The sequence below is a fragment of the Condylura cristata genome, unplaced genomic scaffold (assembly GCF_000260355.1).
Source record: "Condylura cristata isolate star-nosed mole 26May11 unplaced genomic scaffold, ConCri1.0 scaffold00010, whole genome shotgun sequence".
Taxonomy (NCBI): Eukaryota; Metazoa; Chordata; class Mammalia; order Eulipotyphla; family Talpidae; genus Condylura; species Condylura cristata.
In genome coordinates this window covers 29,640,998-29,662,871 of record NW_004567111.1, presented here as the reverse complement: position 1 = coordinate 29,662,871, position 21,874 = coordinate 29,640,998, and the positions used below count along the sequence as shown (strand labels likewise).

At 35.4% G+C, this 21,874-nt stretch overlaps 1 protein-coding gene across 4 annotated transcripts in view; it reads right to left on the bottom strand.

Annotated features, from left to right (window-relative positions):
- Positions 1 to 21,874, bottom strand: part of DIAPH3 (diaphanous-related formin 3) — a 442,990-nt gene that overhangs the window by 318,429 nt on the left and 102,687 nt on the right. For all 4 annotated transcript variants that reach the window (XM_004680109.2, XM_004680110.2, XM_004680111.2 and 1 more), the window contains one exon: positions 16,812 to 16,942. In XM_004680109.2, the coding sequence (XP_004680166.1) occupies positions 16,812 to 16,942 (131 nt within the window). The remainder of the gene's footprint in view (positions 1 to 16,811; positions 16,943 to 21,874) is intronic.

Genomic DNA, 21,874 nt, shown 5'->3' with positions numbered 1-21,874 from the left:
AAAATAAAAATACTACTTAAAGAACCCATCTTAGCAGACTGTTTTATTCAATTCTCTGTTCAGTGAAGGGTATGGAATAATTAAGCAGGAAAGATACTTCTACTATAAAGGAAGGACAGGTTACTATTACAATCTAGGCAAGAAAAAAAGTTAACGACAAGTTGGTATTTTCAAGCCAGGATGCTACTCCAGCAATGGACAGTTTATGCTCCACTATATGGAAAAGTTACCTATAGGCATTTCCTATTTTATTTTTATGGCTCATGCAGACATCAGAAGGCCAGCATTTAACTGCTTACCTTGCTGACACCCTATTCTGTACCTTTTCTTATTTCATAGGTAGCACGGAAGGTTGAAACTAAACACATAAGGAACAATTTAAGAGTTTTATTGGAGCTGGTACTGAGATGTACAGACAGACTGCATCGGGTCTTCTTGTGTTAGTACTTTAGCAAAGGCTCAGTATTTTGTCTATAGTGAAGTTTTCAACAATCCTATAACCAAAAGGACATTCATAAAGATATTCTACAGCTAAGATAAATGGCTTAGGATTATTCATAATGCTATCACCATCAATCAATGTGAGAATGAAGTTACTTTTCCTAAAAGTGCCTTATACCAAAAAATATAAAGTGATCTAAAAATATGTTAATACAACAAAAAACTTTGTACTTAATATGCTATGTTGAAGACCACTGTAAAGTCTAAGAAGCAAAACAATTCAAGTACATCAAGATAAGCTCTCTGATACATTAATATAACATGACATTTTTTCTAGTTAAAGTTTTTGGTATTTGTATCTTTATTTAAGTAATACAGCTTAGAATATATGTATATATATATATATATGTGTGTGTGAGTGTGTGTATATATATATATACCTGAAACATATATATATATATATATATATATACCTGAAACATATTGTGAAGTGACAATTTTTTATCATACAACTATATGCTGACCTTGCAATTTTTTAAGAAAACAAGTAGCTGTTTCAGGTATATATCACAAGTCAACTCCTCCATATACTACATTAAATTTAGCATTAAAAGTTCAACTCTAGAACAAAACTTTTTTTTTTTTAAAGATTTATTTATTTGTGCATACAGAACTGGGGTACAGGCCAGAGGCTCAGGGGTAGCGAGAGGCTTCACCAGAGACAGAGAGGGGAACAGAACAGGCAGATCGACGAAGTACACTGCTGAGGGGAGCAGCGGGCGGGTCAGGAGAGGTCTGCCACGCCATGTGGTCACCTCCGGAGCAGGCGGGAATCAAACTCATGGAAATGGCTTTAGCTTCTTAGTGCTGTGCTTTAACCTGCTGCGCCATCAGGGAGGGCCAACAAAACTCTTTTTAAAGTACATAACCCCTAATATAATATTACAACAACTAGATAACTACGACCCAGAGAAAAATCACAAATCAACTGTTTGCACCCACTAGATAACTCTTTTATTGTAGAAAAGGAATCATTAAATAGAGCTACATTCACCTAAGTATATTACAGAAACTAGTATAAAACAGTTTGCAAAGGAACCAATAAAAATGTAAAGAGGTGCTGTATCCAGTTATATTATCTTTTAACTCATGGTGGGAATAAATTTCTCAATGATAAAGCCAGAGAATTTAGCAGCAGTCTTCTGAACATCAGATTACACATTACATTTAATACACATAATAAGAATGAGTCAGACAGGATGCAGAGACAAAACTAAGATGCCTGCAAACAAAAGAAACACTAACATATTTATAAAATAGCAAGTTAAAGGCTAATCAAAAAGATGATATTAAAACATATTAAATAGGCACATAACAGCTACTTGTTTTCTAAAAAAAATGCAAGGTCAGCATATAGTTGTATGATAAAAAATTGTCACTTCACAAACACATTCTCTCAAAATCTTTGCCCCAACACTACTATTTCCAGTGACATTATTTTTAAGGATGGGGCAAATACAACATCCCATCTCTTTTGAAACGATGTTCAAGATAAAAAGTGATATTGAGTAGATAAGTCTACAGTCCTGACAGAGGTTTATTAAAATCCATAGCTTTCTAGAGAAGTAAAAAATTTCTCATCATAAGTGTAAGAAGCAATCTGGAGAAAAATTATCAACTGATCTATAAATGATCAATCTTAAGGAAACAAAGTCTCTACTATTTATTTTGTGGCTGTCAGCATAGTATCATGCATATGCTGTTTAACTATAAACTGCACTCATGGATGAATAAGCACTGTATAAATGTATATTCTTTGTGAATAGAAATGACATACAGATTAGTAAGATGTGTATTTTAAAATGCTTTAAAACAGCAAAAAGTAATGTGCTAAGTACCCATTTAAAGCAGAATCAACCTCTTAAAATTTTATAACAGGAAATATTGAACTCTTTTCTTTTAATTGCTTCAAGAAAAACTTTTAAGTATGTTACTGTTTAGCACTTCCAAGTAGGGGTCTCAATATAGGAGAACAGAGGAGATGAAGGGAGAGAGGGGGAGGGAAGGAAGGAGGGAGGAAAAAGAGCGCACGTGTGCACAGGACTTTAGGATTAAATGCTGCCACCATTTTAAATGTTCATAGCAGCTTAGGCTTTGAAATTCAGTTATGCCTAAGACATGGGATGAAATCAAAAACACAGATTTCCCATGTTATTGTCGGTTTGATGAAGCCAATATAGTCAACTTATTAAGCAGAAGAGGCAAAAGTCAGGTCTCAAATTTTGTTCCTGCTCAAAGCAACAAAACTCTTTTTGCCCTTACACTTTAGTTGTAGTTATTAATCCCTCTTCCCAAAGGAGCTAAGGAAAGTGAGATAAATGGGCATCTTGGGTTATCAAAACTGGATTAAACCTACCTGAGAGTAAGGTCACCCTTACCAACCATGCACACCAGAAGAATAGAAACCATTTATGTCTTTAAACTCCCAGTACCTTGGACAGATTAAACCCTCAATACATACTTTTAGAATGAAACAATCTGCTTTACTCATCTCATACATACATGGAAAAGAACAGAGAAACATGAAGGTCACTTTGCAATAGAATCTAGGTCTACTGATGCTCAGGTCTGTGCCCTTACTTCCTATATGTGAAAAAGAGAAGCCAGGAGATGACAAAATTTATGCAGCATCACTGAGCTGTCTCAATCTTCATGCCATAAACATCAGTTCTGATTTCAGAACTAGTACTTATCTATACCAAGCCAGGATGATGAATCTGGAGTCCCTGTCCTCCTACATCGTATTTTAGGGCTTGATTGATTGCTGCTCAAAGGCTGGTGTTTCATTACTACTAAAACTCAAGTGTTCATTAAGGAAGTCAGTCAGCCTTTAGCAAGGGCTCAACTGTGTGCTTGATACTGCGCTACGTGTGAGAAACACACAACTGAATAAAACATGCCTGTCCTTGAAAAGATCATAGACTAGTGTTTGAAGCAAATGTTGAGCAAAATTATTTCCGTGATGAAGTATAATTATGGGGCTATGGGAACAGAAGGTGCAAGATCTACTTCTGAAGACAAAGCAGCTGAGGTGACCTCAGTTGTAAAGGATATATCTACCAATCTTTTTAATTGCCATATTTAACTACTTAATTGCCATACTTAAACTATTCCTACAACGTTGTTATTGATAGGTTAGGCTTCATGGCTAGTATTTTTTAATTTGTTCTGTCTGTCTTCTCTTTTTCCTGCCTCTCCATATTATACTTGAATGTGATTTACAATTCCACGTGGGACAGTCATATGCACACAGGGCAAAGCAGTGGCCATCTGCCAGTGAAAGAAAGACATTCAGAAGCAGCTGACCCTGTCAGCATGTTGATCTTAAGGTTTCCAACTTCCTGGACTGGGAGAAAGTAAGTTTCCAGTGTATAAGCTGCCCAGGGTATTATTTTGTTAAGGCAGCCCTAACAAACTAATGTCCCTTTACTACCCCATTTCTAGTGTAACTGTCTCAGGTACTTGCTATATATACACTTAGAACCACATCAGACAGTGTTATAATTTTTGCTTAATTTAGCATAATTTAGAAAACCCAAAAGGGCAATCTATGGCATTTACCCATAATTTTTTTATGTTTTATTTTCTTCCTAGTGTTCCAAGTTTCCTTTTTTTTTTTTTAAAGCTTTATGTATTTATGCATACTAGAAGTAGGTAAAAGCCACAAGTGTGGGGGGGTGAGACAGAGTAGAATAGGCAGATCAACTTAAATACATTGGTGAGGGGAGAAGCAGATGAGACAGGAGAGGTCTGCTGTGCCATGTGGGGCACCTCCCTCTCCAGGAATCAAACTTGTGCTACAGTAGCTGCAAATAGTTTCAAAGTGTTACACTTTAACCCTTTGTTCCTCTGGGGAGGGCCTACTTCAAAACTTTTATCATTTGTTTATGACCCTTAGCCAGTTGTCCTTTTTACTTTGACATGTAATGAAGATTACATATACAGACAATATATCATTGGGGAAAATTTACTCTTTCTATAATTTACTATTTTTATGGATTACATAGTCAGCCTTTCCCTACTTGAATAAAAAGTCTAAGTTCCACATCAAATGATTTTAAAATAAGTTTAGACAGAAATAAGTCTAATGATTGAAAAAGTTATTTAAAACATGACATTATGAATAGAGCTATAGAGATGATGTGGACAAATAGAAATTGAGAGATATTATCCAAAAGACTTTAAAAAGAATTTTACACTCAGAAAACTAAGATTCTCTCCACTGCTTTTCCACTTTTTCTCCTCAGTGTTTAATGTCTGCTTTTATTATTATTAATTCTTCCATCTAGGTTTTTCTTTCCTTACTGAGGTAACACCGGTTTACAAAACCGTTTGTGATTTAGGGGAATACATCCCAACCTCCTCAGATGTCGGTATGAGAATACAGATTATACAATCAGTCTTTATCTCCATGAATAAAACGTCTGTGTTCCACATTAAATGTTTAAAAAATGTTTGTCTTGAACCAAAAAGTTTCAGGTATATTTGAATCATTAATCTTATGATTTCCTGCTTTAGCTGAGTTTTCCAATAAACAACGAACAGCATTAGACAAGTATTTCATCAGTGGACACACACACACATACACACGTTATCGTGCCTATATAAATATTTCACTTTTTCCTTCATTTTCTTTTGCATATTTATTTATATATAATGAACTAAAATTTGTGTAATAAGAAAACTATTTTTAATTACCCAAAAGAATAATCACATAAATGCCTAAAATTCAATATAAGAACTTCCTTGAGGAGGGAAGAATACATCACTGGTCACATGTGACAAAATAACAAATTTCATATCTTAAATTTAGAAGGTCAGCTTTAATGCTGTGCAATATCCAGACCCAATTTACATTCCTCTGTCAGTGTAATATATCACCAATGCAGAATATAATTATAGCTTATTTTAAGTTTTCATTTTCACCTATCCTTAACAAGGTGACTAAATGCCTAAAATGAACAGCTCTATGGAGGGGGGAGTACATAGCAATTAGCCTGCCCTATAGGGCAAAACAAACCTCCACCCACTACTATTCAATGGTCTAGCCCCAAATTACACAAAACCAACACAGGGAAATCAGGAGCTAAATAAGGTTCCGACTGAAAATCTACTCAACTTCTACATACAGCCACCATTGTATATCCATGAATTAACTTTTATTAAAGAAATTACATATCTAAACTAGTCATTATTCCCACTTGTAATATCAGAAGAAATAGCAGAGTAACAAACTGAGTCATCTATTCTACTCTTCAATTTTTACCTGTAACATAGCCAAAAGTATAAAATGGCTAAAGAAACTACTCCAATAAAATGAAATTCAGATGTACTTTACTGATGAAAAAAAAATAAAGGACCTATACAAGAAACCTGAGTTTTTGATATTTAGATGAAAAGATAGTAAGAGATGAATGGATAGCATACACTAAAAAACTAAATAATATATACTAGTATGTATTTAATCTGAGCCAAACTTCAGTTCACTAGCAAATAGTTTTGAAAATAAAATATCAGTGAGTTTAAGTTTCTTAGTCTCAAATCTCACCAGTTCATATTATTCCAAGGAAGTACTAACTGAATTGCTCACTTTAAATACAGAAATTCAACATATGAGCAAAGAGAAATTATGTTCACATTTTAGGTCTTCTGTCAGCAACCCTCACCCTAAATACTAGTAGCAAGCAGAGCAGTCCAATAAATTTAATAGTTAAGCTGACTGCTGCCTTGACTCCCAATGAGCTCTTGAAAATAGTTATCTATTCTGTAACAAATACAATGATTTCATCTCTCAAGGATCATACTCAAGTTTCCTTTCCCATTCTCACTGGATCACTGGGTTCCACTCCTATGACCCCAGGAATCACTAGTTACATTGCCTCTCTTTCGGAGCAAAGGCTCTCAAGTGACTTCATCACAAGCACAGTTGGTACTTCAACACCATTCATTCATTCTTGCTTCTGCTACCCACAAAGAAAAACTGCCTTTCTCAAAGGTCAACAGTAACACTTCTCTTGTCAATGCCAACCCCCTCCTCTCTGGATCCTTCTAGGAGATTTGCCACTTCCTTCTTTTTAAATGTTTTTTTCTCAGTAAGTTTCAGGAAGCCAGTTTTGTGGGTTCTCTCCCCAGTGGCCTGATTTCTCCCATTCTGGACCAGGTACCAGTGCTCCCATTCCTCCTCAGGATATGTTCTGGGCACATTTCTCGTTCTTTATATACATATACCCCACCCCTGGATCTTAGCCATTCTCAGAGCTTTGGGTTCAATCCAATAATAATTAACAGATAAATATTACCAATCCACTTTATTAAGGACCAGACTCTATATCCAACCACTTATTTGATAACTTGAACTGTGAAACTCTGAGACCTCAAACTGACATGGTTAGAAGATACTTTGATTATGTTTTCCAAAGGCCATGGAGCCACGAACCCTACTCTCCTGCCACACTGTTCCCCCATCTCAGGAACTCCCTTGCTGAAGAGGAGCTTAGCGCAACACCAGAGCCAAGTCTCTATTAATTAGCTCCTGTCCTTTTTGTCTCTTGTACTTGACCACTTCAGAAAGACATTTTCTAACCAGCCTGCATTTAAAAGCTCTTTAAGATCTTTAACTGATTTAATGCTAACTTTGGTTTGATTTACTACCTGTTTTCTAGTTCTCTCCCCCACATGTCTTTAGTGCTGTGGTGCTAGCCAGCACTTGGGAATACTTGTTGCAAGAGTGGATTAAGATATACATCCTCTACCATACTCAAATGCCATGTTACCCATACCACATATGTAAGGTCTTAATTAGCTATAAGCTGGTGGTATCATTTATTCTTTAGAGTACATTGAATATGTACAAATGGAATCCCAGCAACCTAAGGACAAGGAGAGGCCCTTGCATCTCTTCTTGTTTTCCAATAGAAAAGTACATAAAGACACTCAAAATACTTGACCTTCTATTCTGAAAAATGAACAATAACAGTCTTATGCATCTTACTTCATAATATTCTTTAATTTCCCTATTCTTTTAACACTATTCAGATCCACTTCACATGCACTCCAATACTATTTGAATCCCATTTGAAGGTTACATAGAAATAGAATACTTTGTCATCCTCAGAAATTCACAGCCTGGTGGAGAGAGCAGCCATACCCAAAGAGACTCTAGAACGTGGAGGTTCAAAACAAGTGTACAAGGAAAATTACATGAATAGCTCATCTCCAAATCTGTACCATCCAATAGGGTAGCCACTAGCAGCATGAGGATATTCAAATTCAATTAAAATTCAATTCCTCAATCACTCTAGTCACATTTCAAGTGCTCAAGTGCCACGTGGCACACAGTGAACACAGACACAGAGCGTTTCCATCACATCACTTCGCAGACTTTTAGTGGACTTCTGTTCAAATGAGCTTAATTTCTCTTTATCTCTGCAGAGGCACTTCAAGTGACCTCAGTGGTTCTAATCTAATGTGGATATTTGTTCCTTTTATGAATTTTAACATATGAAAGACATATGAAAACTATATTTCTTTCTGACATATATTGCCCTTCTAACAAAAGAACTAGAACTCCCTGGCCAATATGGATGATAAAGCTGAGTACCATTTTATAGTTTTCTGAAACATAAAAATTAAAGCTCCTTATATCATCGATAAATCATGCCTCCCTGTGTACTAAGGCCTCTACGTATAGTTACGTTCTTTCTTTATATATTTATATCAGGGAATATTAAGACTAAGATCACAATAATTAAATTTTTTTTAGTCTAAGGAATAAACCTTTACACGCATTGTATGAAGAGAACTAAGTTACTAGGTCTTAGTACTTCCTGGTTAAATATATTCAGTGGTGAAATTATTGATTTTTGCTAAAGAAACCAAAGTATTCAGTAAATAAATTCATACTGAATGCTATCATAGATCTGAACAAATGTGACTTACATTGCCAGAAAATACTTATCAAAAAGAAAGTATGTTTCTTATATGTCACCTTTACATCCCTGGTGAGTTGTATCAGTTTAGTAGGCTTTTAGTAGTCTTTTTCCCAAATTGTATGACAACACTATCTTTTCTTGTCTTTTTAAAAGTAAACTGATGTTTTCAAATAATTACATCTTTAGTCACATATTTTACCTTGTATGCCTCAATATCAAGCTACTCTACTTTGAAAATGAAGATCTAAGACCCTATATTACATTGTGACTGAGTTTACATTTAATAGAAGCTTTTTAAACTAATCTGGTCCATTCTAACAGTCATTTATATTTTTAAAAAGAGTGGGAGATAGATATTTCTAAATAGACTGGGAGCACTTTACAATTCTCGGACCATTCAGGTCAAGTATAAATTGAGCTACACAGTTCTTATTCACCATGTAAAGAAAATATGTATTTCTCTGTTAAATGCAATTACTATATTTTCAATGTAATCTACTTTCATTGTTAACCTTGCATTCAAAGTCAAAGTTTTTCAGATACAGGTACAGTTAACTTTGAAACTAGTAATTATGACATGTTTTAATACATCTACAAGCCAAAACCAAGCAATAGTATGAATGATAGTTCACAAAAGGAAAAGCCTCCTACCAGTGGGATACATTTAGTCTCCTAGAGTCTCTCCCTGACACCAGCTTTGGGGGGATTGTGGAAACATTGGAAAGTAATGACTTGCCCTTTAAAAATACCAACTTATTTGAAAACATTAATAGTTATTTTTTTCCAGGGTATTTCTTCATTAATATTTCATTCGTGTTAAAGCACTTTGTAAAAGACAGCAAAGTGGTGTAAAATTAGAGGGTATTTTCAACAAATACTTCTTTAAAGCAATCTGAAGTGTCATAATAGTTACGAACCTGAATAATTTAGACGTAAACAACACAAGACCCATCTTTTTTTTTTTAAAGATTTATTTATTCATACAGAACTGGGGTACAGGCCAGAGATGCAGAGGGTGAGAGGATTCACCAGGGACAGAGTGGGGAGCAGAACAGGCAGATTGACGAAGTACACTGCTGAGGGGAGCAGCGGGCGGGTCAGGAGAGGTCTGCCGAGCCATGCAGGTCATCTCCGGGTCAGGCGGGGATCAAACTCATGCAGAAGTGGCTTAAGCTTCTTAGTGCTGTGCTTTAACCCGCTGCAACATCAGGGAGGGCCACAGACCCATCTTAAGATCTGTAGTAGTATCTAGATACAGAAGTAGCATACTAACATTCTACCTCTTTGCACTTGTTGACTTTTTATTAGAAAAATAACCTGTGAAATATTGTTGATAAAAAGAACATGTACATCCAAGAAAATATTTTATTTTTTAAAAAGTGTATCCCACTAGTATTTTTAGCCAACCAAGGAGATGTTATATGACTTCTCTAAGGCATCATGTTGCTGATTCCCTCATGTAGACTACAGGCAGTCACAATGAAGGCCTATTACAGACCTGACAAGACATACCTTGCCTCTCCCTGTTACTCAATGGCTGGAATAAAGTGTCATCTTGTCAAGTGAGCAAGAGATGACCAAGATAAGCACAGCCTCCCTTGCTCCGTTCTTCTCTCAGCACTCTCGAGTGCTCACTGATCTTCAAAGGTTAAAAAAAAATGTTTAATTCAGAGGTACTCTCTAAGTCCTGAATGTAACTTTGAGAATATAATCATCATGCAGTATTAATGTGATGAAAAGTAAGTAGCTACACAGAATAACTAAGGCATAGAAGCAGCGTTAACTAAAAGAATTTAATGATTATAGTCTATAGCTGTTATCTAATATGGTTGCCAGTAGTCATCTTTGAGCACCTGAAATGTTGATTTATTTTCATTTAATTTTAAATAGTGATATTTAAATGTCATATGTAGAAGTGGTATTGAACAACGGAGGAGAGAAAACATAAAGCCACCAGCATTTACTTGCCTATTTGACATCAATATAAAATGAGAATAAAAAGAAGACAGGCATGAGACATTCAAGAATGTAAATCACCTAGGGAAACCTTCACCCCTCTGCTCATTTCAGAAACCATCACTATTGGTAACACAAACTCTGTACATAATAATTCTCAAACTTTTCTGTTGCTAACTTAAGAATAATGTATCCCATATCTTACCTTAAAATTCTAAAACAGGGGCTCTCCCAGGTGGTGCAGCAGGTTAAAGCACAGCACTAAGAAGCTAAAGCCACTTCAGCATGAGTTTGATCCTCACCCCAGAGGTGATCCACATGGCACAGCAGACCTCTCCTGACCTGCCCGCTACTCCCTTCAGCAGTGTGCTTTGTCAGTCAGCCTATTCTACTCCCTACAGTCTTTGGTGAATCCTCTTGCCATCCCTTCACCTCTGGCCTGTACCCCAGTTCTGTGTGCATAAACAAATAAATCTTTTTTAAAAAATCAAAAACATGTCATGGAAATGAAAATAAACTGGAACATGTAATATTTACTATCTTCCCTCATTTCTAGTGAGGGAGAGGTTCTACCTCCTTACTTGTATGTCCCCCAAGAGGAAGCATTAATTTGTTAAACTGATGCACATGAGGAAATGACAATGGCCTGAAGACTCCTTCCAATACCATGACAACTTGATCAGTCCAATTCAGTGCAAAGTAAAAACTGTATTTCCTCTTCCAGTGCCAGCTGTGCTCTTCAATCTAATTTTTTTAGCAAGAACTGATACTTTGTCATTTATCCTCTACATCCATCATTTAAATGAGTTCACATTTAAAGGCCAAGAGAGGTGTCATTAGTATCACCACAAAAACCAATTTCTTGCATTTGTATGTGTGAAACAAGACTACAATTGACATAAAGGAAAGGTCTCTTTGTGGGGCACAAACAGAAAAATAAGATCTTTATGGGGCCAAGTTAAAAATTAAAAAAGAAAGTCCTGAAATAAAGGCAGGAACTCAGAGAGGGAAGTATGAGTGATGATATAATCAGTCTTTACAGGTATTTTAAGAAAATCAGAGCTGGAGAGTCCTCTGCATTCTTTTAAGTTTTGGCCTGATTTAAGGACCATATTATTGAACATACTCTGAAGGCATTTTTCTTCACATCTTCTGTCAATAAGACAATGAAGCTATGCTGACAATGATACTAACAGAAAGAAATAGAAATTTAACATTTACTGATATTTAACTTCTACTGACTATGTGTCTGCTGTTTGGTCCTGTAATGACACTTCCTGTCACTTCCCTTCTTCCCCATTCTACTTTTTTGCTGTCTCAAAGGTCTTGATCAAGCAGTTTACAATTTCCAGGCAATGTAAACAACCACCTTAATGAGATGATGAGAAAAAAAGCAATGACCAAGGTTATTACTCTCCCTGTCACTGTGTCTTGGTCGTTTCTCCAACAGTAGTTGCGTATTTCCCAAGGGTCCAGCATCTTAGTAGCCAAGTGAAGATATCAAGCACTTGGCGGAAAGACAGGAAGAGAAGAGCAATACAGGGGGCAGAAAGAAGTATGAGTAAGGGTGTACTTGCTTCTCGGCTTTGGACTTGCACCAAGAACTTGGTAACATGTAAGAGACTTATGGAGCCAAGACTTTTGAAAAAGACTGGCATGAGAGACCCAAGGGGAGGATGACAAAGTTAACATTTATCTTGATTTGTAATCTGATGGTGCTCTCTTCACAGACTTGCCTGGCCTCATGAGTCCCCTTTCTGTGGTTCCCCAGCAGAAGGTGTTTTGCCTCTAGGTCTCAGTGGCTCCATTTTTAAGCAATCCTGTTTAGCTGGCCATATACCCATGACACAATGGGTAACTTTGGGTGGTTTATAAAAAAAAAAAAAAAACCTTTGTTTTTCCATTTTCTCTTTAAGCACACTACTCTTAAAGTTATTTTACACCAAGAACATATGTTGTTTTATGTAGTAGATGGTAGAACCCCTTTAGAGCATGCACGTTTGGGGGTCCTAGGACAGCCCTTACTCAACCCACTGACAGTTTGAGAAGTGATTTTATAAGACATAAGTTGCTAAATATATCAACCTTTACAAATATAGGGAAAAAGTAAGAAAATACAAGTCTCAGAATAATATATGGAAGATGTCATTTATGTGAGGCTCAAAATCACATAAAAACAACCATTAGGGCCCTTCCTGGTGGCATAACGGGTTAAACCATAGCACTATGAAGCTAGCCACAGCCACTTCAACACAAGTTCAATCCCAGGCCAGGTAGGAGACCACATGGCATGGCAGACCTCTCTAGTCTCTCCCACTGCTCCCCTCAGCAGTTTATTTCAGTCAGTCTGCCTGTTCTGCTCCCCACTCTGTCTCTGGTGACTGCTCTTATTACCCCTGCACCTCTGGCCTGTAGCCCAATTCTGTAGGCACAAATAAATAAATCTTTAAAAAAAAGACACAATCGGTATGTATTAATTATGAATAAATATATAAGTAAAACTAAAATGAAATGAGCAATAATAATAAAGTCAAACTTCAGAACAGTATTACCACAGGATAGAAAAGCAGGATGTAGAAGTAAAGAGGGAGGTGAGAAGGCTTCAAATGTATAGAGCAGTGGTCTATAATATCTCACTAGTCAGCAGGCCAAGCCTTATTTTCTGCATGACAAAGAGCCTATTCCATATGATTAACACCTTCTAAAAATAATTTATAAAATCATAGTATTAGTAACTTCAAAAATTTTAGTCTTATTTTTCATATTACACTGACACCATGAAATATATTATTCTCAGTGTTTACCACAAGCTTTTCTTTTCCTATCCTCAAACATGTTGATATGACTAAGTATATTGATCTTACTGTTCCAACAAGTTTTTCTTTCTATCTTCACACATCTGCTTGTAGACAAAACATGCAAGAACTGCAGAGTTAAGTGCTTCTATTGGCTTCATATTTGCCAAAGCCCACAAATGAAGAGTAACTAGATTCCAAACATGACACTGATTAAGTGGAAAAAAAGATACAGAAGTTGTTCAGCTGCTTTACAGTAAACAGAATTTAATACACATTTTCTAAAGTGATTTTTCTCAATCCTAGTTTCAAAACCTCCTTAGAAAACTCCTAATAAAAACTTCTGAAAAAAATATTTCTTATAAACTTCATAAAATGCACATTAACCAGGAGTAAAGAAAATAATGCTAAAAGTAAAAAACACAAAGACCTAATAAGACTCTATTATCTGAGACAGAAATCTTAACCTTGACAGCAGCATTAAATTGAGAAAATGAAGATGTATCCTATAACTAATTTGCTATATTCATAGATGGGTATGAGCTTAATTGCTTGATATCAATCATAATCAGTCAGCGTCTACCTTTTTTCTACATTTCCATCTCAACATATTCGATAGCTAAACATAATTGTCAACTGTGTCTGAATCCGCTGAAATTAATTTGAGGACTTGAAGTTGGACTTTTCCTTAGTATTCCAAAATAAAACAACCATGTCTTTTAGGTCAAAACTGTCACTAAAAATACTGAATAACAAAACTTCAAACAGAATAATATTATATTCTTCAAACCAACTCCTCATAAAACAAAGCAATAGCCTAGTGTTTAATGTACTAATTTTCACATAAGTCACCATCTGATAATAAAAGTTTGAAAGGCTCCTAGTAGTCAAAATTTCAGTACTCAATGAATGACTCAAAAAATAGTGTTTTCTGGGGGTGGAAGTAGGGAAAGAGAAGCCTACGTTTCCCTTGATTTTTAATTCAAATAACTCTTAATGCCCAACCAACATAGGACAGTTATCATTAATAAGAGGCCAGTGATTTCTACATTTAACTCTACTCAAACATTAAAGAATTTTTTCAAAAGATTTATTTATTTATGCATACAGAACTGCGGTATAGGCCAGAGGTGCAGGGGCAGCAAGAGGATTCACCAGAGACAGAATGGGGAGCAGAACAGGCAGATGGACGAAGTATACTGCTGAGGGGAGCAGTGGGCAGGTCAGGAGAGGCCTGCCAAACCATGTGGTCACCTCCTGGGGTGGGAATCAAACTCATGCAGAAGTGGCTTTAACTTCTTAGTGCTGGGCTTTAACCTGCTGTGCCACCAGAGAGGGCCAACACATTGAAGAATTGTAACCCTTATCTACTCACTAATAACGCAGCTGTAACAGATTTTAGAAGCTTACAAAAGTAAGAATTTCTTCTCTCTTAATTTAGTCATATACTACACATTGAAAAGAAAACCTGGGGGCCTCCCTGATAGTGCAAAGAGTTAAAGTTCCAGCAATATTAAGCTGTAACCAGACACTGCCAACTTAAGTTTGATCCCAGGCCAGAGAGGTGATCCACATAGAGCAGCAGACCTCTCCTGTTTCACCTGCAGCTCCCCTCAGGAGTGTACTTCAGTCAATCTTCCTGTTCTACTCCACACTGTGTCCCTGATGAATCCTCTCAACCGCTTATCTCTGGTCTGTACCCTAGTTCTTATATGCAAAAATTAAGAGACAATGAAAAAGAAAACATGAAGAAACTACAAAGTACAAAAGATTTGATCAGAGGCCTTTATAAGTACAGCCAAGTCATTCATCTAATTACTGCAATGCATACTGAAATATTTCAGTCTTCTCAATTTTCTCACTACATAAAGTGCCACATTTGCAGAATAATATCCCCAATGAAAAAAAGTCTTTCTCTTTTATAAAGACTATTTCATAGAAAACATTCATAGTACTTATGAATGCCTGATAATATATTCTAGAACGAGTGATTTGTGAGGAAAAAAATCCACAAGTTTTTTCTTAAAAATAAGATTCAAGTGAAGACATACAACATTACTTTTCAGTTTTGGGGGGGATAAAAAAAATGAAAAATCATACCTATAATAATATACATGAATTCCCAGAAAACTCTTTCAAGTTTTGACTATCATATGCATCTGTTCACATATGGAAAGACCTCTCCACAAAAAAAAAAAAAAAAAAAAGTTCAAGGGAAGATCTTTCTATTAACATTGGGAAATCATGAATATAAGTATCTCCAGTGTCCAATGGCTACTGGACAAACTGGAGTGTTTACTCCAACACTGTATTTTTACTGTATTACTCCTAAATATCCTCTTCCTATATTTAAATTCCTTATGAACAATGCACAAATCTGTTTTGTTCTTTACTCAGGTCTGACATCTATCATAGCACCTGGAAAATAGTAGGCACTCAATAATAATTTTTTTTTCAATAATAATTTTTAATAGAAGAGATTTAGCTGTAAGCCAGAGCTTTTCAGGTCTAACTAGCAATAGCTAAAACTACATGACTAAACTTAAATGTCATCAAGTACAATAAACCAATCTTTAGTATACACTTTGTATTATGATAAACGTGTTAAAGAGGTAAATAAGACCCATGGAATCTCTAGCTTCATGTTCAAGATTATCTTACAGCTTAGAGAACAGACTGGATGTAGTGAAATGATTAAAAAAACAGAATGAAAATATCCTAAAGATCCTTTGCTCATTCTTCATGTACTCCCAAGTTATATCACACTTTGTCTCAGCAGCTAGACATGAAAAGTTGTCATCTGTTTTACATGCTGTCGATCAATGGTAACACTTTGGAAACATCAAATAAAATGCTAATTGAGAAAATATAAGATTATTATCATTAACTTTATCAATAATTTCCAGTTTGTAAGTAGTCCTCAAAATAAATGCATATAAATATATATAAGTGCATATATGCAAATAAGATATTTTTTATGCAGAAATAAGCATTCAGTTATTATATAGTAAGCGAAAAAAATTACCAAACTTGGACCCTCACAGTTTTAAAATTTTGAGTCTACTATTACTCAGACATTTCATAACAACTTCTGCCTCAAATTTTTCAAGAATATCTGGTAACAACCCTAAGAGCTGAGTTGTAGAATAATAATACAGTAATAATGACTTACAGAGTACAGGGTCTCTGGATAAATTTGGATTTCAGATAAAACACAATTTCTCAGTCTAAGTATATCAGAAATTAAGATTTTACTGGGCATCCTAGATATTGTTTGCTACAGTAACTATCTCAAACAGAAAGGAGTATGCATGCAAGGTCAAAATTCACACTGACAAACTGAATTGTTACTTTATGATTTTTCTGAATGAAACATTAAGTTGGTAAAAATTCTGAGAAAAAATTTATCCACAGACTATTATTCAGTAATATAAAAAGTACTATTGAAACTCTATTTCTTCACAAATATAAATATTAATGTACTCCATTTTTACCTTGAGAAGTTGTTGAGGTATACAAGCTATTTATTTACACACACCATGAAGAAAGTACTAAATGAAAATGACAGATTAATGACAGTTATTTAATGAACTAACATGCCCTGATGATATTCAGATAGATGAATTACCTCACAGGATTACTAGTCAATGATACTCGTAGGGACTCCAGGCATGTGACAAGTCTCTCATCTGCAACCCCCATTTTCAGTTCATGGATAAATTCCTGAGATGAAATCTGTCGACTACGCTTAAGCGTCCCCTGTAAAATAAGCAATAGTAATATTAATTCATACTGGGTGAAGATTTTCCATCAAAATAGTTATAATTTATATTAACTCAACTTTCATATTAACAAATGCATACAACTATTCGCAGTATTATTTTGAGGGGAAAATTTCCATCCAGTTACCCATAAACCTGTAAGTCTATAATTCATGTAACCTCAAAAGATAGTAAAACCAAAGGGCTTGCAATATAACTCTTTCAAATTCAAAATATCGTAAAAACAATGAAGTGTGTATCAGAGGAATTATATAGATAGAGTAATTTGCTTTTGTCACAGACAAAAATAACAACTCAATACAATAATGATTATTAAAATGACTGAATTCTAAGCACCAAAGAAAGAACTCATTCGTTCAACTATCAACACTATATTTCATCAATGCACAGATCAACCAGACAGAAAATAAAAAAGGAAATAATACCCTTAGGCCACATGAACTTAGCAGATATTTATAAGGCACTGCACCACCAAAAAAAAAAAATAATAAATGAGTCAATACGCATTTCTTCAGTGCTCATGGAACATTCTCCAAAATAACTACATATTGGGTCACAAAACAAGTGTCAATAAACTTAAAATCTGAATACACATCAAGTATCTTCACTCAGATCTATCCAAAGAATCCAAAAATATTAATTCAAGAGGAAATTTGCCTGTCTATGTTTGTAGCAGCTCTAATTATAATTGCCAAGATATGTAAAAAAATGTCCCAGTGGCCCTCCCTGGTGGCTCAGCAGGTTAAAGCACAGCACTACGAAGCTTAAGCTGCTTCCGCATGAGTTCGATCCCCGCCTGCCCCGGAGGTGACCACATGGTGTGGCAGACCTCTCCTGGCCCACCCACTGCTCCCCTCAGCAGTGTACTTAGTTGATCTGCCTGTTCTGCTCCCCACTCTGTCCCTGTGAGTTCTCTCACCCTCCGCTTCTCTGGTCTGTACCCCAGTTCTGTATATAAATAAATAAATCTTTAAAAAAAAAATGTCCCAGAACAGATGTGTGGCTCAAGAGATAGAATACTATTCAGCAATCGACAAAGATAAAACTCCTGCCATTTGTGACAACATGTGTGGAACTGGAAGGTACTATTCTAAACATAGTGGGCCAGGCAAAAGAAATACCAGTGATTTCACTTATTTGTGGAAACTAGAGAAACCGAAGGTCAGAATGAGCAACTGTAAAACTGACCCTTGAAATTGACTCTAGATATGAGATACTTAGGAGGGGAGGAAAAAAAAAGATGGGAGAGAGGGAGTCAAGTTTGCCAGAATGTGGTGGAGGACTATGGGCAATTTCCTGGTCATAAAACTATGGAGAAATCCTATGCTGTGAAAAAATATACAAGGCTGTATTTTAAAAGTACATAATTAAAGTATCCTCTCTGATCACAACAATATCAAAGGAAATCTAAACTTAATCAAAAGCAGGAAAAACCTGAACTAAGCAGACACTCAACAATATACTATGAATGTATATTGGACCATTGAGTTAATGAGGAAATCAAATAATGAAAAAAAAAATACCTAGAGATAAAACAAAAATGAAAATATAAGTTACTACCAGAACTTTTGGGATGCAGTTCTGTTCTTACAGAACTAAGAGGAGAGTATATAGAAATAAAGGCCCACATCAACAAATGAAAGCTCACCTTAAGAAGCTAGAAAAAGATGAATAAATGAAGCCAAAAGCCAGTAAACAGAATGAAAATTAGAGCAGATATTAAATACAAATCAAAAAGTCCGTCCAAAAGGTTAATGAAACCAAAAATTGGTTCTCAAAAACAATAAAACAGACAAACTTGTAGCAAGGTTCACAAAACAGGGAGAAAATATGAATAGACACAGTAAAGAAAGAAGCTGCAATGGGCATCCACAAATACTAGAGGCCCATGAGAGACTACTATGACCATTCATATGCTGATACATGTAATGATCTAGAATGAACAAATTCTTTGAAATGCACCACACCTTTCAAGACTAACTTTAAAAGAAATTGAAAAATCTGAACTACAACTACCATCAAGAAAATGGAGACAATAATCACGTCTCCCAAATAATAAAGAACAAGGAAAGGATGGTTTCACTAGTGTGTCCTACTAATCTTCAAAGACAAATACCTTTTTCTCAAAGTCTTCACAAAAACTAAGGAAGGAAGAACCCTCACATTTCAGGAAGCCAATATTAATCTAATACCAAATGCACATAGAAAGAAAAAATAAAATTTTGCAAGAAAAAAATAAAACACCATGAAACCGGTTATCAGTGAGGGAGAGAAAGGATCACAACAGACTAAGATGATTTGGTGGTGTGGTACGGTAACAAGAACCAAGAGTTGTTATTTCAGATCTCTGGATCATATGCAGTTTTATGAATCAATGTTCCCACAATAAAATAAATGAAATTAAACTTTGAAAAAAGTGCATTAGTTGGAATGGCAGAAAGCCTTATTTATCTTTTTTCATCTCCTTTGATTTGTATTGATTTGATGTTATATTGTTTAAGGACACATTCCCAGTAATAGAAACCAAATTAGCACTGGGGAATGGGTGATTTTCATCAATAGCAAAATGATTCATTTACTAGAGAAAAACTCACTGGGAATATATCAAGAAATAAAATTATAAAGTTGGAAGAGGATATGAAAATGATGAACACAGTTAAAGCAAACATCCAATTTTTTAAAATCAGCGATGTACCATTAGAAGGGTGATACCACTGAACCTGTACTGACATAGCACTTGGCAACGTGTTTTGCTTAAATTATCTAAAATTGACTTTTAACTTACCTTTAAAACTTTTTAACTTATCCCTATTCCAAATTTGGTTTACAGCACTTTTAAAGTACTATTTGTTCAACACAGAAAATTTAGGAAAGATAACAACAAGAAAAAAAAAAAGCCTGAAAGGACAAATGGTATTTCTCAGGTAGTTTTCTCATATATGGATGTTTATAAAATATCCTCTATTCCTACATAAACATACTTTAAAACTATTATATGATACAAATTGTTCTATAAGCTATATTTATCACCGACTAGCACCCTATATTCCCATTTTATTGCAGCACTATTTATAATATCTATGATATGGAAACAACCTAAAATCCCCAAAACAGATGACTGAATAAAGATGTGGTAGTTATACACAATGTACTATTCAGCAATCAAAAAAGATAAACTCATCTCTTTCACAGCAACATGGATGGAGCTGGAAACTATTATGCTTAGTGAAATAAGTCAGAAGGAAAGAGAAAACTACCAATGGCTTCACATATAGGAGGGAACATAGGGGAACCAAACAAGAGATGGGGGGAGGGATTAGCAGGCAAATTATAAATTAGAGGGAGGCATGGGAAGGCACAAAATAGGAGAGAAAGACTATTTCAATGACAAATTCAAGAAGGATGACAAAAGGCAGGTCACTGATGGCTTGGTGGTTGTCATTTTATGGGCTTACAACTGAGAGGACATTGAACAATGGTGTAAAAATATATAAATCAGAAAAAAAATTACCCATAGTAAGAGACATTCAATTTGAAAATTAAACATACCTAGCCATAGAACAAAGCCAGTATTAAACTAAGCATCAAAAGTTACAAAAAAAAAAAAAAACATAATCCATATATCCATATAATCTTCAGAGCAGCATTTGTCGTAATAATCAGAGAACCCAAGTATTCCTCACAAACTGTAGGGAGTACTAAAATACTAAACAGCCTTAAAAAAATGTCAGTAGTGAAAATACAATGAATCCAAAAAATTATGTCAAGTCAAAGACATTAAACAAAAAAGGTATATAGTATAGTGTTCCATTCCTTTGAAAGACTAACACCAACTTACCAATCTTCTCTAGAGTCATTCAAAGTATAAAGGCAGAGTTAATAAATTTTGAATGTATATAACTGGAAGATGATGCTAAAGGCAGACAACATTTTAAATAGGGCAGCAAGGAGATTTTAACCAGTGAACACTAGGAAAGATAGACTAAAATCACTGGGTAAAATTATTCTTTATATTTTAATACTAAGCTTTCCAAGTTTGAACATTTTATAACCGAAAGGCCTTTGCATTTTCATCTGAGATTCCTGCCTCTAACAGCATCTCTTCACCACAATCACACCATCAGATTTGGATTAACAACTTCCTCAGGAGAGGAAGTCTTAAATGAGTCACACAAACCAGTTCACCCACCTAAGGATATGAAGGATATTTTGAGCAATTTCTGTGTGCCAAGCACTGATTATACCACATGGAAGGATATAAGGGTGAAATAAAAGTCAAAGATGATTCCCAGATTTTTGCCCTAAGCCAAAATGGGGTGCCAACTACCTGAAAAGGGAAACAACTATTTAAAAGCTTTAAGTCTGACAAATGAAATTTTGTCTCTAAGAAAATAATATCTAAGGAAAGACCAAAATAAAGAAAAGGATTTGGGCATGGGGAATAGGAAAAGGGGTATTTCAAGCAAAAGGGAGAGCAGAAACAATGCCGTCATGCAGAAATGAACTTGGTATATTCAAAATAGACTCATCTATTTTTTTATGCACAATGTTTTTCCTATCAGCACATTCCACATTCACAGAATCAGTCAACCCCAGATGAGATTCATCTAAATCCCACTGAATGTGACAAGCGGTTATAGATGACAGGAACAGACAAAACAGGCAACTTTCTCCCACTAGAGGCATTATAGCCAGAGCCTAATATTTTTGTGTGACCCTTATGCTAAAATGGTTTTTACATTAAAAACAAGCAAAAGGTCCCTCCCTGGTGGTGCAGTGGGTTAAAGCACAGCACTAAGAAGCTAAAGCCACTTCCTCATGAGTTCGAATCCCGCCTGCCCCAGAGGAGATCCACATGGCGCGGCAGACCTCTCCTGACCCACCCGCTGCTCCCCTCAGCAGTCTACTT